The sequence below is a fragment of the Melopsittacus undulatus genome, chromosome 1, assembly GCF_012275295.1.
Source record: "Melopsittacus undulatus isolate bMelUnd1 chromosome 1, bMelUnd1.mat.Z, whole genome shotgun sequence".
NCBI classification, from domain to species: domain Eukaryota; kingdom Metazoa; phylum Chordata; class Aves; order Psittaciformes; family Psittaculidae; genus Melopsittacus; species Melopsittacus undulatus.
This window is the reverse complement of record NC_047527.1, coordinates 142,242,098-142,262,159: the sequence shown is the minus strand read 5'-3', so window position 1 is coordinate 142,262,159 and position 20,062 is coordinate 142,242,098. Positions and strand designations below refer to the sequence as shown.

Below are 20,062 nucleotides of genomic sequence, written 5' to 3'. Positions count from 1 at the left end.
TAGAAGAGTAAATGTGGATCTCCTATGTGGAGAGCTGTAGGTGGATAAGTAGAATCACGTATAGGCTATGTGTGTCTGATGAAATGAGAGGATGGTGCCTTTAGATATAGATAGGGCATCTAAGGTCCATTCATCATAGTTTAATCCTTTCAGAAATGACTTATTACCCACGAAAAGCAAACAGTGACTGATTCCATCTTAGTTCAAAAAAAGTATGATTTACCTTGAATTTTGGTAGATAGGATAGTCACAAGATATTCTGCTGATGTTATTATTTCTGTTGTGGGTGACCAGGAGCCCAAGCCTTAGGGATGGCAATAAAAGGCACTCCTGGGTGACTTAGGAACAGAAATCTGGTGCCTGCTTGTAATTTTAAACACACATATACACTGCAAAGGAATAATAATTTTGCACTATATTGAATATATAGAGGCGTACTGTAGCTAGTTTTTATCTGCTTTAGAAGCAGGAGTATTTGTGGTCTAAAGTCTGCTAAGTCCCTGTATGTTATATCAGGAAAGACTCAAATTCTTTGTACAGGAATCCATCCCTCTACTGAAAATATATTATGGCTTCACAAAATGAAAGTTAAAAAGGATTTCTCTGTCTTAAGAGTGTTACAGTGACTGAGATGCAGATGAAATGAGGGCATCTCTTCTTTGCTGGTAAATTTTCAGGGTCCCAGGTGGTTCTGTGTAACATGAAAAAAACTACATTACCATATCCTACACTAAAATTGATACTGGAGCTACTGACAGGATGGGAGAGTGTTTCTGCTGTTGTACAATTGCAGAGGGAATACAGTTTATACCACTAGGCACTCTGAAAAACCCACTATGAGTACCTATGAACGATGAACACACAGTGTCCCCTTCCAGAACAATTAAGTACAGTACGTAGATGCTATTCATAGGGGAAAGAAGAGGGATTTTTCTCAAGAGATCTCCTTCCCCGTGAGGACCTCAGCTCTATACTCAGAGCTGTGATGCATAGCGATTTTTGCGACGTGTAAGGGGCCTGAAGAGCACTGCTCAGAGACAACAGGCTCAGAAATGCTGGTTTAAGGATGTCTGTGTTGTGGGTTGTGATTGCGCTAATTACAAACCATGAATCATAGACATCTTGTTCCTGCATTTGTAAGATTAAAGTAGGCTATATAAGTAACAGTCATTACAGGGTTTTTAAATGGATGAGCATTCTTGCTTCCAGTAGCAAATTTGGAGAGCTTATTATCTTTATATTTCCACTAATGGGAGGGACATTGCATTCTACTGTTATAGATAGATACAACATTTAAGCTTATTTTGGTTTTGTGCCAGTGCTTCTGTTCCCTACTGAAGTGAGCTACAATGGGTAGTCACAGCAAACATGAATAATGATGCCCAGCTCTGGACTTCCCAGAAGGTACCTAAAACTATGTGAGCATTAGGCAAAATGTAAAGTACACAAGCTTGGGTCCAGGCTGATTGAGAACACCTTGAATTTCATCTGGAATTGGAAACTAAAGCAGAAGTAGTTGTCAGAAAACCTGTAGCTCATTTCTCTACTTTTGGTGTATTCCACCTCCACAAGAGCTCCCTGATCGGGCAGTAACCAGCCTGCTTTTTGGAGTAGCAAATGTTAGACTAAAACGCTCTGGCTACTGCATTAGGATGAGCTCCATTGTTTCTTAGCACACTTCCTTGACTCCAATTCTCTACATACATAGAAGGCAAAATCAATCCAACTGCCTTAGACCACAGGATTATTGCCAGTCCTTGAAGGCCACCTTTTTTTTTCATAGAGCCCCAGTGTTGTTGGAGCATAACTTTACCTTTTCAAGGAGAGTTCATTTTGCACCAAAACCAGTTTGGTTTACATTAAACCTTATATGGAAATTGTGTAACTCGACTGAATATTTGTGCCAGTCCCAGATTCACTGTTCCTACACTACTAGACTGGATTGGAGCAATGTATTTTAAGATGTCAAGTTATTTATGTGAGACCTTCAGCTTCATGCTTTCACCTCTAAACCACAAACTGTACTTTGTTTTCCATGACCATCTTCCTTTGGCTGTGTGACCAAACACCATGAAATAGAGGTCCTGATACCCCAGAAGAGACCATGTCTCCTTTGCACAAAGCCTTTTCCTGTCACTCAGTTTTTATGCTAATGCTCACTCTTGGTTTCTTTGCCTAACTCCTGAGGTTATCCTACTCTTTACCCCATCTACCTCAGGCTTGGTTTTGGAGAAAATGCATTTTAAGAGGGATGCATGTATTGGACATTTTCTGTTTTCCTTGGGAAAGACAAAGTCTTGTGTTAACTAATCTTATATGCAGACAAGAATGATCATATAGAGACATACAGAAATATTCCTGGCTCTTCACATAAGAAACCTGACCTGAGAGTATAGTAAAGCATGATTCATAATGTCAGACTGGAATTGCATAGCATGAGTGTTCAAGTTACTCATTAAGATCTGGGGTTGTATGAATCATCTTCAAATCTGAGCTAAAGTTCAAAGAAGAATTTGAATTTCTGCTAAAATAAAGGTATTGAATCTCCAATATCAATGGATATCTGATTTTTTTTTTGCCATGTAATACCACAGATTACTGCAGGCAGCAACCACATACATCTTATCCTGCACCATGTCTCTGTTTTTGGGGGATACACTAATACATACCTAGCTTAAAATAAGTCCCATATTGTTTTCCGGCAACTGAATTAGTCTTTTTGGCAGGATATGTATGGAAAACTGTTGTTTCTTCTTCAAGCAACTAATACAGCCATGCAATAGATTTTCTTATTCACTCCCAGTCCAGACAACTCAACACAGTTTCATAGGATGCACTGAATAAGTAATGTTAATGTTGTCATGTTTACTCCTGGAGACTGTTTTTGCTCTTGGTAAATTGATTCTCATTTGTTCTGTGAATGTTAAATGAACAGTTGTATTAAATGCTTAGGTTTCTCTAGCCTGCAGAGGAAAGGTGGACATAATCTATTTATTTCCCTAGTTCTCAAGCTGTGTATGAACTCAGGTGATTTGCAGAGTTGTCGGAATTCCAGCTGGTGTTTGGGAATCAGGCTTCTTCCAAAACTGGGGATTTTGGATGCCACTGGGAACTCAGGCAAATGTCAGTGTCAGTGACACCCTTCCTGATTCTGACTTATCCTTTTCAGTAGTGATGGGAACATGTAGCGTAGTATGAGGATGATGCATTAGCAGAGAGTTTTCCCTTACCATACATTATTTAATTAATTACATTCTCAAGCAGTTCTAAGACATAATGGATGCAGATATCCTTCTGTCAATTTTATCAGTGAGCTCTGCAGTACAATTGTAACTACCTCTAAGTCTTCTTTTCTGCAGGTAGGATACTGATGCTTCTCACCTCTCCTCAGACTTTTCCCACACATCAGCAGAAAATAAAGGTGTGGAAATGGGAGAAAGCCACGGATTTCTGTAAATTGTTGAAATAAACTCTATTTCAGTTCAGCATTCTGCATTAGGTTTCTGTATCTTGGGTGGGCAATTATGTAAATCACATGGCAGGTTCCAGCCAAGACTCAGCTGGCAAGGCATGAGTTTTCCAGTATAAGTGGGAAATCTATGGGCTCTTTGGCTGCCAGCAGTCCACCTCCATTAAGGTGACTTGCTGAGTTAGCTGCTAATTGGCGCTATGCAATTAACTTCCAATGCTCATAATCACTGTGATGTCTAAGGTACTTGTAAAACTGATGAATTCGTATGTATGATTTCTCTGATATGCAGGAATATTACAAGTTCCATTTTCCAGATGAAAAGCTGTAACAGATACAATTATCAGTTAATTTTGGTAATGGTGTTATTATATTAAGCTTTTGTACATATTAGGGAGTAACAAGTCATCTTCATTCCTTCAAGTCACAGAGGCAAGGAAGAAAAACACTGAAGGACAGGCACAGTCCATTAAAGCAGTCAGTGCCATGATGGTTTAGGTGTAAGGGAAAAAACAAGAGGAGGAGGAGAATAAGAAGAAAAGAAGGACAACTTCTAATGTGTTTGTTTGTGTTTAGCTGTTGTAGTAGTAGAGTTTGAGGCACCTATTTAATACCATTTAATTAGTAGATTAGCTGGCAGACTCTGCCTTCAGTCATATTAACCAAGCCATCCCAGGAGACAATGGCTGAGCACAGATGGTTTTAGCCTTACAACCGTGCTCTCTCTGGGCAGAAGCAGCACAGAAAATAAACATTCTTTGCTTTAGCAGGGCCCAATTCCACCTATTTGCTCACATAACCCTCTTGTGGCAAGCATATTGTCTTTTTACTAAACACTAAGCAAAATGAATGTAAAATTGCTTAAAGCCCAAAGCTTCCTATCATCCAGCTGTCTGTAGCAACTGAAGAATATGGTAGTGATATAAAAAGGCACTTTTAAAAACACCTCCTTGTCTTTTTAATGTCATTCTCAAATCATCCCTTAAGGTTTGGTATTTATAACACCATATAGACTGTAGCTAAATGCTTTTATAAGTCATCTTTTGTTTTTTTCTATTTATATGTAAGCTACCATATTTTTTTTCTTTCTCTCTTCATTACAGTCACAGCAATACCTAAGTGAACACACATTTCCAACTAAGTCTGTCAGCTTATGGCTTAAAATTCAGCATGCAGTAAAGCATCTACATGTATTTCTACCACTAACAACGGACAAAATCTAACAGTGTTCTTAAGGTACTGACTTCTGTGTTGAAATAGGGGAAAGTCATGGAGCTAATGGTCATGACATTTCCAGCTCCAACTTTCCAGATGTTACTGTTGGAGAAAAGAACCTCAATAAACTATGCATGTTTGGTGATTAAAAGGAACTTAAATACATTCCTCTGTCAGCAGTAGCTGAAGTTGGATGAAGAATAATGAGAAGTAAAATACTTTTTAGTAGAGATTTTTAATATATTTCTTGATTGGTTTTTGAATTGGTGAAATAATAACAGTTTGAATGGACTGTTTAACCAATGAATTACATTCCTTGTCCAATGCTACTCAAATAGTATTTTAGTATAGCTTGTTTCTGCTGCGTTTACTCTTGAAAAGTTGAGTTAAGAAGGCATTTATTTGGTAGATCATTTGGGTAAAGTGATCTAAATGGATATAAATATGTGGGAAAACCATATTTTCTGAAAACAACTGTATTTTGCTTGAAGCTTTCCAGTGTACTACTGCACCTGAGAAGTCACCCATCTGTTAGACCCTACTCTTTGATCTCCAAGAGGCAAAGATCCTAAAGACACTAAGGCTCTCAAGTTATGTGAAATGACATCAGGTAGAGGAAGATGTGAGGAGTTTCCTGTCAGGAGAGTTAGCTATGCCATGAGCAAAACTTGTGCTAAACTCAGAAGAATACTATTTGGGAAAAGATGTTTAGAAATACCCTCCTCACAGTGTAATCTTCAGAGCTTTCAGTTTCTGAGAAACTAAATTGCCTTGGAGATTGAAATCTGTAGGAAACTGAATTTTAGTTTCCGTCTTCACAGATAAGCTTGTTTTTAAGAAAAAACATTTTTACAATAAAGGGAAATGCCCAGAGGCAAACTGAACACAAGGCAAATATGGCAATATTCCTCTTTGTTAAATTAGCTGATGCTGAGTGATTAGTAATATTGTTTAACTCAGCTGTTAACTCTTAGCTGATTTCCTGTTGCTTAATACTCAGATAATTTCAGAGATTTATGCATGAGCTGAGAGTTAGACATAGACGTGGTACTGACACAGGCATTGTATAAGCATATATTTAACATGAAATATTCTGAATCCAGGCTTCAGCAACGTCTTGAAGCATACTGAAGTTGAAGGGGTTACTCACATTGCTACAGATCCCTGAAGCCCTGAGCACCAAGTTGAATTATGGTGTAGTAAGGGATCAGTACGATTCTTATCTTTGCATTTGCTGGGTGGGTTGAACCACTCCATTCTGGCAGTGTTGAAAGGAGCCTCAATCAGCTACGTCTCTACTGCATCTGGCTTGGCAACCAGTCAAGGAGAACAACAGTGCTCATTTCCTATTCATGTATTATGCACAATTTGCTTTGAATACCTTGTTTATTCTAACACGAAGGCTGTATTTTCATTTCATTTTGGTGCTACATTAGTGGGAAGACATGAGAATTGGGGACACTACTCAAATATCGAGCTGCAGATCAATAGACAAAAACTTTTTTAATGGCTTCGAAATGCCTGCATCGATAAAGTTATATCCATTATTCTTCTCTATGCTACTGAGGCAGAAATAATAAATACTTTAAGAATCTCAAAATAGATAGAAGTAGTAATATTGACTAAGCAGAAACTGTTTGCCAGGAGATTAGGCTTTAGTTGGTAGGATTTGAATATGCCTGGCATGTCAAAGCAATGTGACAAGCCAGTGTTTTCATAATATTCTACATCTACCTCATAACTTGTTGTGAAAAGATGATGACTGTTGCCAGCTTGCTTTGTTCTTATTAATATTTTTTGAAGATAAGAAAGTGAAATGGCTCCATTTCAGGAATGAAGTAATTTCTTTGTGCCAGAATACTGACAGGAGCTCTTGGTGCAGGAAGATAAATTATAATTCTGACTCCTGCATCGCAAAAGAAGTCAACATTGCTTGAGAGAAGCTTTGCTATTCAAGCTGGTGTTACCTCTTTTAACATTGCAGATGTGAATGTCAAGTGAACTTTTTATGTGTATTTCCATAACATGAAATGGAAAAGACTGTTGATCTCAGGCACTTTGAAGCTCTGATTTTAAAAGTCAGGAATAATTTTAGGAATGGGAAGGTCAGAAGAATCAGTGAGTGGAACGTGGACCTCGTTCAATATTGTAATGTCAGCTGCATACATTATTTGCTGTCCACTTCTAATGGGTATTATTTGCCTTGTTGTCTTTGCCACTGATTATTCCAGCTCCCTCAAAACCGCACTTGCAATGCCTTCCCCTCCCTTCATGTAGATGGTATTTGAAACCCTAGTGAATAGCTCTCTATCCACCCCCATTCTTATCCAAAAAAGCAGCATTTCCAATGGGTCCAGAATATCAAAACTCCCACACAGAGCTTACCCAGCACAGCAATAGGAGCAGCCTCATCCCAGCACACCTCATGTGGACCAGCCTTCTCCTAAGCTATCCTGTTACGGACATTTCTGTCTGCTCTTGTTTTATTTCCTTGACCTGAACATCCATGACTTTATGCTGGTTCTTTATCTACTACAGCAAATACATTTGTTTTCTTACTAGAACAAGACCCTTTGCTGTTTAGTTGAGGTCTTTCTATTAGGACCCATCTTCTATCACTGTGATGGTGTATCTATCACTTGTGTCCCTGCTCTGGCAGCAGGTCCAGCCCTTGTGTCTTCTGTGCCAGATGGACACAAGGGGTCATTTTCCATCATTCATTCTTCCAAAGCCTTTCTTATGACAGTTTCCCCCAGTATTCTGCTTGCTGATGATGATAGATAGAAAGTGGACAGTATCCATCTGTGACCAGTTGTTCTTCTGCTCTTTGCCTGTACTACTGCTTTGTTGCATATGTTTTATCATCCTCTGTATCCCAGTCTGGGACTTGGAGCTCTTTGAGGAGGGACTGGCTATTTTCAAACTCCTGTGAACACTGTAATGCTTGATCTGTGACTGGTGCTTCCAAACAGTGCTGTGAGGCTGTATCAACACACCTTACATGATGGATAATATCACTGGTACAATCGAGATAAGAGGTGAATTACAAGTGACTCACAGACAAATAGGAAATCCAGCTGCCAGTACTTCAGAAGAAGAGTCACTGCAAACCTTCACCTCCTCACCTTGCAACAATTCTTATATCACCTGCAACAATTCTTATATCACCAGCAGTTATGAGACAGTCCCTTTCCATCACTTTGCACTTGTTCTAACTGTTTCAACTGAGAGTAGTGTTTCAAACTGGACAAGTTCCTGAGCAGACAGGGATGAGACTATGAACAGGAGTTCATTTACTTGCAAAGAATGCATGTTGACAATTGGGGTGTGTAGTCCTTTGTTTTCCAGTTTGAACAGATAGATACACAACAGACATCAAAGAAGTATGGGAAATCACATATTAAATAGTGGAAAAGTGCTGTAATTCCTACCCTAGCTCACCAAAAAAAAGTCAACAGAAAGCATATGAATATATCTTACATACACAAAAAAATACAACTCAGCTCTCTTGTAAGCCGGGATTAGTAGCAGGACACCATTACAGAAAGAGCACATATTTTCCCTTGGGAAACCTAAATCCCCACAGATTTAGCCCATTCAAGGCCACAGAGAAACAATGTGCTGCTTATGCTCTTTTTTCCTTTCCTAGTTGCTGAGACTGATGTTCTACAAACCAGGTTTCTGTACATTTCATTTAAAAACTGCAAAGTTCTTGGGCCAGCATCCTTTCCCCTTTCAGAAAAAAAGCTAAATGCATTCCTTTCCACCTTTACATTTTGTTATATTTCCTTAGCTTGGTTAAACCAGACAAGATGAAATAATTTTCACTTGCCAATGCAAGAGTGTAATTGGTGGAGCAATAAATACCCTTATGAAGTGCTTTAGAAAGGGGTTTAGTAGAAAAACACAAGAGATTAACTGTAAAATAGTTTAATTTAAACAGTTCCATGACAACACCTGGGGAAATGTGGATGAATGTTCAGACTGGAAGATAAGATTCAGGAAATCAATGAGTTGTAGCTGCTGCGTCTGATGCAGACTCTACTACAGCTAGCAACATCTTTTCAGATGGGAGGCAGACTGAGCTCTGAGGTAAGCAGCCGTCCACCTGTCTTATGGCAACTGAATTCTTCACCACTCAACTTGCATTTTCTTATTTGTCATTTCAATAGCGATCCCTCCCATACACTACCTGTGATTGCCAACTGTGTAACAAAGAAGGTCATTCGAGATTTCCGCTTCCTCCTCCAGGTAGAGAAGAGCACAATGGCATTCCCAGCAATAGTGACAATAAAGAGAATCCAAAGAGTCACCAGCTGCTCTGTCTGCATTGAAGAGAAGGGAAAGAAAAGTGTATTGATAGGTGACTTGGGTTGAGCCAGTGAGTTAGGACAAATGAGATGAGAATGGAAAAGAAGAGTGAAATGTGAGTTTTGCCAATGGATTTCAATTATTTATTTTAAAAGATATCCTTGTTCTTTCAGCAAATACTTAACATGCTTCACTGCTGGTGATATTCATTCCACTTTGATTGCAGTGGCTATATATTACTTCTATCTTCACAAACCCACTAGCAGTATCTGTGCTCGGCACATAACACTAAAGTGAGAGGCAGCCCTGTTTTCTCTTGGTGCTCCAGCAAGCTGTGAAATAACCAGCTTCCTCACTCTGTAAGGACTATTGATAGATGGGCTCCTTTGGAGAAATGAGGGAAATAAATACTTCTTTCCTTCCCAGCTCCAGTGAGTCCAGGTCATTCACAAGCCCTATGAAATTCAGACATTCACTCCATGATCTAGATATGCACCAAGATTGAAAAGTAAGCATGACCCACTGTAAGGAAAATTGTGTAGAGCGATACGTGATGACAAAACGTCCCCTAGTGGTACTGCCTACAATGAAAAGAAACGAATATTTGTGCTCTCAAGCATCAGGATCCTTAGGCTGCAAGAACAAGGGCGTATGTATCTGCATTTGCTTGTGTTGTGAACACATGCCAAATCTTCTCCCTACTTTTGGCCTACCAAAACCCTTGCTAGATGCAAGATAATCACTTTCCAGTGGCCACTCTGCAGGTTTCCCCCCTCCATGCTAGTGTGAAGTTTGTTTTCTCCTTAGCAAACAGCCAGCTCTGAGCCTGGTGAACATAGGGTCAGCCTGGAGAAAATATTCTTCATTTCTGTAAAATTCTCACTTATAAAACCCTATCCCATGTAAAGCTGTATGTAGCATCATGGAACGTGATTCTACTGCTCTTCTGTGAAGACAAGTAGAGAAGAGTGGATTTTTCACAGTAACAGGTTTGAAAGATGTAAAGCAGAAAAACTCAGATGGAAACAAAAATACTAATGTAGCCAACAGCAATAATATACTCCTTATTACTAGAGTTGAAGAGAGAAAAAATACTTATCCATCTCAGCAGAACTGATAGTTACTAAAGTTAAAACTCAGTTTCCATAAGGGACTCTTCTCCCAGAGCCAGCTGCTCCTGAGAAGACCCCTGCATAAATGAAATATAGCAGAGCCTTTAGCCCCCTGTTCTGTCTTCTCGTGGCTTTCCAATGTTTCAGATGTATTGGTTGCCTGGACTCACCTCCTAGAAACTGGGATGAGTTTTGGATTATGTCAATGCAGTTGTTTGGGATCTTCCAGTTCCTGACACCAAACCCATAGTGTGGAAGTTAGTTAAAAATGGAGAAGACAGGCAAGGGCTGCAGTTCAAGAGGGATCCCCACTCCTGGCTTTACAGAAATGACCCCAGAGCATTGTTATGAGGCTGTTGGTGAGATCCATGCCTACCTGACTGGGCTGATGATGGAGCAGAAAGAGGGGAGAGCACTCATAAGCATTTCGCAGCCACTAACCCATGACTTTCTCATGGGGGAGCATAAAACAGGGCTCCTCTGGCCTTCAAAGAGAAGATGGCTCAGCTGTGAGTGCAGGAAGGGAAGGTGAAATGGAGTGAAAGGAGGAGGAGCAAGGAACCATGGGCTTTAGTGCCTTCTCAACTCTTAGCAGCATCCTGGCCAGAAGCCATGGTCCCTTCTCTGCTGGGGAGACACTTGTGGGAACTAGCCTCAGCTTTGTTCCGGGTAGGTAGCCACACTACCCTGTGGGTTATGTGGGCATGCAGGAAAGGCAAAACCTGGTGTATGAGCAATTTGAGGCTGCGCTCTGTGCCTGAACCCAGAGATTAGTTTAAGCATGCAATGAAGGTTGTGTTTAGATCGTTTCACTTTTCCCAGCATGACAACTTTTGCCAGCATAATCTGCCATTTGGGTCATGTCACCTAACTGCAAAGCTCCAAAGAAAGAGAACTGCTCTAAGTTGTCATCCTGTAGTCTAGATAATAGCAGTGTCTCAGAGATGAATCACCATTCGTCTCACCTACCTTAGGATGGCCTGTCTCCACTGATTATAGAACGATCTAGATAAGACAGCTTGTGTGGGCTTGATATTTAGCCTTTAGACAAAAATAAAAGCCAAACCTCCACCTTTTTTAAGTGTCTGCAAATCTCTTGAATTTCTTGGAAAAATTTCCCTGTCAAATAAGCTCTGATCCGTAGACTGGAGAGGCAGGGAGTGATCAGCAGGACCCGCTCACCCTTTAATAGCCCCATATGGCCAGTGCGAAAGTCTAATGGAGAGTGGAGACTAACAGTAGACTATCGTGGCCTGAATGAAGTTGCGCCACTATATAAAGGGACCTGCCAGGGAGGAGGGGAAGCCAGGAGGAAAGAGAGACAGGACACCTGACCGAGGCTAGCCAAAGAGGTATTCCATACCATAGCACGTCATACCCAGGAGGTAACGGGGAGAGACCCAGAAGGGCTGGAGCTCTGGGGGGGATGGAGGAGGTATCAGTCGGTGCTTGGTTGGGCAGGGTGGGGTGAGTTATGGGTCGGTGGCTGGTGAGGTGTTGTATCCTCTTCACTTGTTATTGGCTTTATCATTATAATTTATAGTAGTAGTAGCAGTAGGGATTTGTGTTATGCCTTAGTTATTAAACCATTCTTATCTCAACCCATGGGGGCTACATTCTTTGGATTCTCCTTCCTAACTCTCCGGGAGTTGTGGGAGCAAAAAAGGGGGAGTGAGTGAATGAGCTGTGCGGGCTTGGTTTAAACCACGACACCGAGACATGTGGAGTTATTTTTATGGGGATGGTTTGCTTTGTCCAGGAGTTGGAAGGAAGTGTCTTTTTAGAAGGCAATTAAAAACATATGATTTCACATCATTTTTGTCCTTGAAATCAGTGGCCTTTCCTCAGGGTTCGGTTTGTCTTTTCCATTTCAGAAAAAGTCTTTAACACATGAAGACAACTGAGAAGCAGAATTTGTTCTCATTGTCTCTGGTGTAAAATCAGGAGAGTATTTTCTGGAAGAAACTCTGTATTCCTGTATTATACTGGTACAGTTACAAACAGAACAAGGATCTGACACTCAAAGCTTCTCATGATTCCCACAGAAGAAATAGCTTTGGAGCAAGAGAGACTGTGTTAGAGGGGTGTTTCCCTAACATAGGGGCACATCGTATACAGCCAGTTTAAATCCCCTCCTGCCAAGTTAAAAAGCAGTGCTGTACAGTTAAGCAATTTTAGGCTAAGCCTCTATGGAAATATACAATTAAATCAGATTACAAAGGTAACTGAAAAGATGCAAAAGCTGAATATAGGAGAGGTAAGTTTTAAAGGCCATAGATAAAAGAACAAAGCCAAAGTTTTTATTAATCTATTTGTGGTCGTTGCCATTTAGAGAGAAAAGGAAAAGAGCTCATTCTTGGGGATTAAGGAGTTATAATAACAGGCTACTTAAATCACTGCAGCCTCTCTCAGTCTGTGTTAGCTTGCAGAATGAAAACTTCTGTAGCTATTAAAGCGATACCCACTGTGATAAAGGCCTTCACAGAGGCTACGATTAGAATTCAAAATTATCTTGATGAATTGGAAACACGCACTAAAAAAACCCCCAAGGTACTGTTCAACAAAGGACAAGTGCAGGACTCTACAGAGCAGTGGGTGTAATCATACAGGGTTGGACGAGTCTTCCAAACATGCCCCCTGCATGTAGCACGCATAATGCCCCGCAAGTGGAACATGATTTAATAATGTCACCCTACCATGGGAGTGACAACCACCCTCATGAGATAGATTGACAGCTGTCTCATGTGTCTCTGCTCTAATCCTTCCACTGTACTCAGCCATTCTACTACACCCACTCCTGGGCTCAGTGCTTCAAGAGACACAGAGCAATGAGTTGACAGCAGTCTAGAGGATATATCCAGGAGACTGAATTAACTGACTGAATTAAGCTGCTTAATCTAGCAAAAAGCAGACTGCAGGAAAATATGAACTTGAAGACACAAAAAGACTGGTGTTAAAAAAAGAATAGTCTCCCTTCAGATCTGCTGTGGACTGGCTAAAAATCAGTGAACCAAAACCACAGCACAGAATTCTGGTTGATCATCTTAAGTTATACCATATATATATATATATATATATATATATATATATATATTGATTGAGTCAGTGAAAACTCCATCTGTGAAAGTCTTAAAAATAGTTACTGGATTAGACAGATAGCTGACTGATCCTTGAACTTCACTTCAGCTACATGTTCTATAGTTTTCTTTTATTCAACATCTCAAGGTTGCATGACATAGAGGTGTTTCATTTCATGTCTTGTTTGTCCATCAAACAAAAATCCTTTTAGTAACAATCCTCAGCAAGGTGATTTACAAAAAAAACCCATTGTTTAGTAACATTGCACAGACATCTGAGGCATTTTGGATAAAAAGCAAACTAATAACTTCTCCCAAACCCATGCACAGAAGCTTTGGGCAAGGGCTGCTTTTGCAACGGGCATTGCTAACTACGTTACATGGGAATGCCATGAGAGATACTAGTCTCATACACCAGTTCTTTTAGAATAGAAAAATTAAAGATGCTGGTGACTTAATTAAGGTTACAGAACAAATCAAAGTCAAAAGGATTTATTTGGTTTGACTACAACCATTGCATGCACTGCTATTCCACAAGGCTTCTGCGTTTGGAGCATGGAAGTGCTTGACTTCTCAAGCACACACTCATGTTTTGCTAATTTGCTTTAAGATTAAAACTAGCTTTAGTCAATGAAGCAAGACTCTTCATGTGTGAAATATAAGCCAGAAAACTTGTCTGATGAATGAGTGCATTTTCCTTTGCTTGTAGAAGAAAAAAGCCTGTTATTTTGTCTATCAAAATTTCTGAATCCAGGCTAAGTCTAGCAAGAGGCTTTATATTTGTGCAATGATCATCCCTGAGAGCAGCTTTAATCAAGACCATAGTTAAATCTTTCAGATCCATTGGGAGATATTCTGGGGCCACAATGCCATCCCTCCTTCCTGTTTTCCCCATACAGCTCCCTTGCTCACTCAGTTCTCACATTATGTATTCCCTTTGTTGGGGGCATCAGCTGCAGCTGTGAAATGGGATTATAACCGATAGCCCACCCCATTAGAGGTACTTTTGCTCAGGTTTTGAGTTGCAGAAGCCTTTGCCTGATATCAGAGCAGTTGCTCATAGGGATTGAGCCTGATTCAAAGTGCATAAGTACTAGTTCAGCCCCAGGTTTGAATCTGGGACTGTTGCTTTCCCATTTCAATGACACCAGTCATGTCAGATTGATAGCTTTCATACTTCCTGCACAGAGGCTGCCTTATGAAGTGCTTTCTCACACTGGCTCCCAGCACATGGCTACAGGTCATTCTGGGATGCACTGCCATACGAGGCCTTTACTTCGTGTCAGAGGTGCTGGCAACAGTCACTTCCCCATGGGTTCTTATGGTTGGAAGAAAGGCACAGCTGGAAGGGACTCCAGCTGATGTTTTCTATTCTGCTGAACTTGACAAGCGGTTTTGTGTGAGCTTGTGTATATAATGCTATTGCACCTGTAGTTGTGGAGGATACATTTTTCATGGTGTACCTATCTACTTTTTACTTGAACATTTTCAACTTGAAGAGATAATATTAGGTCACTCAATGGTCCATGCATAATTATATGGATAGCCCTTTTGAAACTGTCAAATGCTGGTTTAATCATGAAAAGAGGTAAAAATGGTTAAGTATAGCTAATCTGTACAATTAAAACATCTCAAAAAACCTGAGACATTCATCCTTGCCAGGCATATTTATGTAGGAGAGGCAGACAGACACAAACCCTGAGGCTGTGTAGACCATGGAGTCAGAAGTTTGAGGGCTGCTAGTATAAAACCACCTGAATCAGCTGGCTCAGAGCTGTCAGGCTGTCACACAGCCAGATCACTTCTGTGTTGCATTTAAACTACTAGATGAAGCCAGCATAGCCAACACTGCAGCAGCAGTGTCACACAGAGATCAGCTATTACATTCTCAGCACAGCATCTTAGGAATAGCAACAGTCATTACATTGCAGAGACTGTGTTCAGGAGTTCCTGACACCTTATTTGTGTAGATGTAATTCTCCTCTCCCCCCCACTGAAAGACTGCAAAGTTACTTATGAATTATTTGATATGCCTATTTTTCTAAAAGGTATGATTGCATTTGCAGAGATTACTCCAGAAATTTGTCAGCACCCATTATTATTTTTCTACTGTGTATTCAATGATGGGATGCTTTGTGAGGTTTGCTTGAAAATCAGAATAAGTAATGGCATAGGTAAATGCTTTCCAGGAGGTAAAGAGGCTCCTGCATTTGGATGAAATGGCAGCGACATCAGATTCTGACTTAAACAGGCTCTGAGGACACCTGGAGCCAAATCTTTGATACCTGGCAGTCTTACAAAACAAGTCTGTGCAAACGTTCTCTCCACAAGCTGATCTCCTCAGCCCTTTGCTGGAGATGGTAAGCCCTGACCTTTGTCAAGAGCATTAGTCTCCATGGATAAGCAGCACATGCACTTTGATATGTGCTTACTCTAACATAGCTATGCACACATGCGCTTTGATATGTGCTTACTCTAGCATAGCTACGCAGTCTTGTTTAGTATCTGAGCTATGTGGGCTAAAACATGAAGCTCTAAGCAGTGCTACCAGTGTGGTACTGGCAAACTGTCCTTCCTGAAACATGGGAATTTAGATTATATGTACAAAACCTGTTGTGGTGGATTCAATTGGTTTGTTGCTTTCTGAGGAGCAAACGTTCCTTCTAAGAGCTCTAGCACTTCAGCATCACTACTGTGGAGATGCTACATGGCACAGGGACCAGGGTTTCTGCAGCAAGAGGGAGGGGGAAGTCAACATGTAGACAAGTGGCTGGGTAGAGATGGTTCCTAAACAACTGTGAGTGTAAAGTACAAAACCTTTGTGTCCTGCTGCACAGGTGAGGGCTCAGCTCCACACATCAGAAAACACAATGAGAAAATGTACTAGATGATGGAAGTCAGCCCTCTCCTGTGAGGCAGGAGATGATGGTGAGAACACTCCCACCAAGAAAGAAACAGTGTCTGTGACTTTTCTCCTTCAAGCTCTCCAACATTTACTCTATTGCATAAAAGTAGGACATTCCATTTCTCAGCACACCCCTTGAAAAAGGTAGGACCTCTACTCAACGCCCTCTGAGGGGAGTGCATGCTCCTACCACTGGGGAAGCTTTGGGTCTATTGGGGCCCTGGCAAGTGCAGGTGCCTCCTCCAGCCCTGATGAAACCTCCCAACCCTGTGGACAACCAGCACAAACCTATTCGGAGATTTTAACTTCTCTCCAGGCAGGTTTCTGGTCTGCACCTTGTCAGTTTTGTAGAGTTAAGAAGGTCCTAAAGCAGAGGAAGGCCACATGTGTTCAGATGATCTCTGCTCTTTTCAGGTTACTGTATTTGGCAGATGGAAGCTGATGCTCTTCTTAAAGCCCTTTTACACATAGACAAAATTCTTATGGAAGAGGTTGTAAAGGGATGCAATGAACTCTCCTTTGGCCTGGGAAGTTGGAGCTGTAATTAATACCCATTTGCACATCTGTTCTGAATTTGGTGCTGACCCAGCCAACAGGACTTCTTGTGGTTTAAGACAGTGACCTACCTGGATGCCTCATGTACAGGCACCTGGGAAGAAATATAGTCTGGGTTTCAGGGACCATTTGCCATAACACAGCTGCAAGGCATGAATGTAAATGATGTGTATAATGAAGGGGAGGATGAGCCAGCACCTTTGCCATGGGAAGCACCAGCTCCTCTTCCATACTCAGTGATGTGTGGATTCACCCAGTCCTGCCCCAAAAGCTGCAACTCTGCATGCTAAGAGCCAGCCTAGCTAGCACAGCTGGCCATGTCCCCAAAAGCAGACTTATGGGCAAAGACTTGGTGAGCAGCTGGCCAAGGAGCTCTGATAATAACTACCAAAAGGGAATAGTGCAATCCTCCAAGTGGATGAAATGCTCCATTTCCCAGCCAAAATTAATAAAGAGAAGAAATCTAACTGAATGGACAAAGTGCTTTCTAATCTAAAGCAGTGCGGATTTAGTTGTTAAGCTATGAACAGGAATAGACAGAAACTTAAATGCTTCTGAGAGAGCAGCAGAGAAGCACTCACAGTGTGGGAAAGCTCATCCAGTTCCAACCCTCTGCCATGGGCAGGGACACCTTCCACTAGAGCAGGTTGCTCCAAGCCCCGTCCAACCTGGCCTTGAACACTGCCAGGGATGGGGAAGAACTTCTTCCCTGTATGTGTCCTGTCTTATTTCTTCCTTATGTGTCTTTCTGAAGCACGGGAGGAGAAGAAGAAACAGCTCATGCTCCCATAATTCAAGCAATGTGAGAGATACCCTACATAGCTGTCATTGGGCAAAATTGTTAGTCATTAACACTGGAACTGCTCCATATACAGGGTGAGCATCACTCTCTTGTTGCCACTTGGAGGCTTGAATCATGTTTTCCTATGACGGCTTTGGTAAGACAGGTTACAGGCAGAAATAGCTTGTGTGTCCTGCCTGCTTCCTGACACACAGGCACTGGGGTCAACCTTCATTGTGGCCATTTACCCAGCCTGCCTTTACTGTCAGCCACAGGCTACAATGTGTTTGAAAATCCTAATAAAAGACCAAAACCCCCATTTATAGCTACATTTTGAGCACTGAGCTCTGGTTTTTAACTCATTCAGCCTATTCCAAGTTGAAACTTTTATTACTTTAGCTGCTTAACCAGATCCTTGTGAAGAAGGAGATGCTGCTTGGCTCACTGGAGGTTGCAAGGATACAGCCACAATGTGGGCAGTCCTGATGGAGGACAGCCAACTGAGTCAGCAGGTATGAGCAGCACCTTCTACACGTGAAGCTTTTACAGAGCGCTGAGATTGCTGGCAGGGAGCCCTGTCTTCCCTGCACCATCACCATCAGAGCAGGTGCTTTATCCCCTCCTTTCCCGCAGCAGCACCAGCTGTCACTTGTCTCCAGAGCCAAAATATTGCCATGCCTATTAACAGCTAGTAATTGATGTGAAATCAGTGAACCTCCTCGCAAAGTTCATGCTATGTGTGCCAGAGATAGATAGACTTCCGACAGAGGAGTCCAAGCCTAATGAGAAGCTCTCAGCTAACAGAATCAAGTTTCCTTTAGCAATGGATGAACATGCATGATTATCCATGGTTTCCTAATTATTGTAATTTACTCAATCTCCCTTATTAAGGAGCATTTTTCTGCCTGGGGACTCTCTAATCAGAATTAATTGTCACTTTTACCATTATAAAATACTGCTCCCATGACATTGTTCAGTTTCACAACACTAACTTTGGAAAGAACAAAGGAGATAAAGTTGTTAGATTTTGCTTGTCACTTCTGATTTGTATCAATCAAGAGCATCTGAGGAGTCTAACATGGAGAGGAAAAAAAGAGGGGAAAAAAGGAATTTTCATCCTTGAAATCCTAGATAAGAAAATACTGTCTTATCAAGGAAAAAATGTATCAGTGATATGTTAAAAGAGACCCTCATTAATTAATTGTAGAGCTACCACTGAAGTTTTTCCTCAACAGGTATGGAAACCTGTTGTAATTCCACTGTTTCCACTGCATTGTGTCAGAGCACGAACAATCTCACAGAAATAAAAACTGCCTCTGAACATACCCCTTTTTACCTAACATATTGTCAAATGAACTAAGTGTCTGTGTCTTTCCAGTTAAGTGATGTCTTTGGGCCTGAGCTCCAGAATCAATGGCAGGGTACTCCTTGTCAGACTTTGTCGTAACTTGAACTTGTACAATGTGCCACAAAAGTAAAGTGACATGGCATGCAGCACGAATAATTTAATTAATTAATAATTTCCTAATTCATTGCTTAATAGAATTGACAACAGGCACAGAAATCTGAAGGAGAGATGAATTTCAGCACCTCTTTTCCCTACATCCCCACATTGCAGGGGATGATGTCTGTTTTCGGAGATGAGTGAATACACTTCCCATGTCATTCAACAGCATTCACTACTAAATGATTCATCTAGTGCATTCTTAACAGCAGCATAACAGAGACTCTGTATCCTCTGCTCAAGTTAAAAACAAACAAACAAACAAACCAATTAATTAGAGCTTGTCCTTTGTGAGTAAAAAGCCACAAACCAACACAAACCCCTCTCACCTGTGTAGTGTTTGTTGCAGCTGGAAAATGGAAAAGAAATTCCTTATGTCAAGATGATGGTTATAAGAAATGATATAAAGGATGTGTCAAACTAAGACAACCTTTTGATTAAAGATGCACGCATAATTACAACACCTCTACAGAAAAACAGCACCGTCCCCTCTTGGAAAGGGATGCAATTGACTGAGACCTGAAACTCCAAACTCCAATTCCTACAACTGTTTTGTTTTTCAGTAAATGCCTCACACATGCTGCCTGCTGTCTTTGCAGGGGGGAAAAACACCAGTATCTAGGCAAGAAAGTTCAACAACCCCAGTTGCCTCCCCGCAGGAGTGCTGAAAGAGCACTAGAGCTGCAAGCATGTGAGAAAAGTAATGCACACTTTAAAAGGATACCTTAAAAGAATAGTAAAAGGATCCCCACTCCTCTTCCGCCACCACTTCAGTGAAAGTCACCGTTTCAGTGCAGGTGACAAGGGTGAGATCCAGCCAGCCGGTGCTTCCCTGGGAGCTGCTACTGGCTTCTGTGGAGCCGACCTCCATCACTGGGTTTTGTTCGAGGTATCTAGGTGCTTGTCTCCCTAAGAGTTAATGCAGCCGGGCTTCTCTCGTAAAAGCACGGCAACAAACCCAGCTTCTCACTGCTTCACCGCTGGCTGCCAGAGGTGTCGGGCTTCAGTGCAGCTGAGTGATAGGAGAGGAAAAAAACCAGAAAAGCCAAGCTGGCATTGTCCCTCTGAGCTTTCCTTCAGTGCAACTCTGACGACAGCCCTCCACATGCTCCTGCATGCTGCAGGAGCAGCAG

At 41.3% G+C, this 20,062-nt stretch overlaps 1 protein-coding gene across 1 annotated transcript in view; it reads right to left on the bottom strand.

The window, feature by feature from the left end:
• NPSR1 (neuropeptide S receptor 1) overlaps nt 1-19,815 on the bottom strand; it is a 52,294-nt gene extending 32,479 nt beyond the window's left edge. Inside the window, exons 1-2 of the mRNA XM_031042433.2 lie at nt 19,654-19,815; nt 8,877-9,009 (exon numbers count right to left, since the gene is read on the bottom strand). Coding sequence (XP_030898293.1) covers nt 8,877-9,009; nt 19,654-19,800 — 280 coding nt within the window. The 5' untranslated portion in view covers nt 19,801-19,815. The remainder of the gene's footprint in view (nt 1-8,876; nt 9,010-19,653) is intronic.
• Between the last annotated feature and the right edge of the window lie 247 nt (nt 19,816-20,062).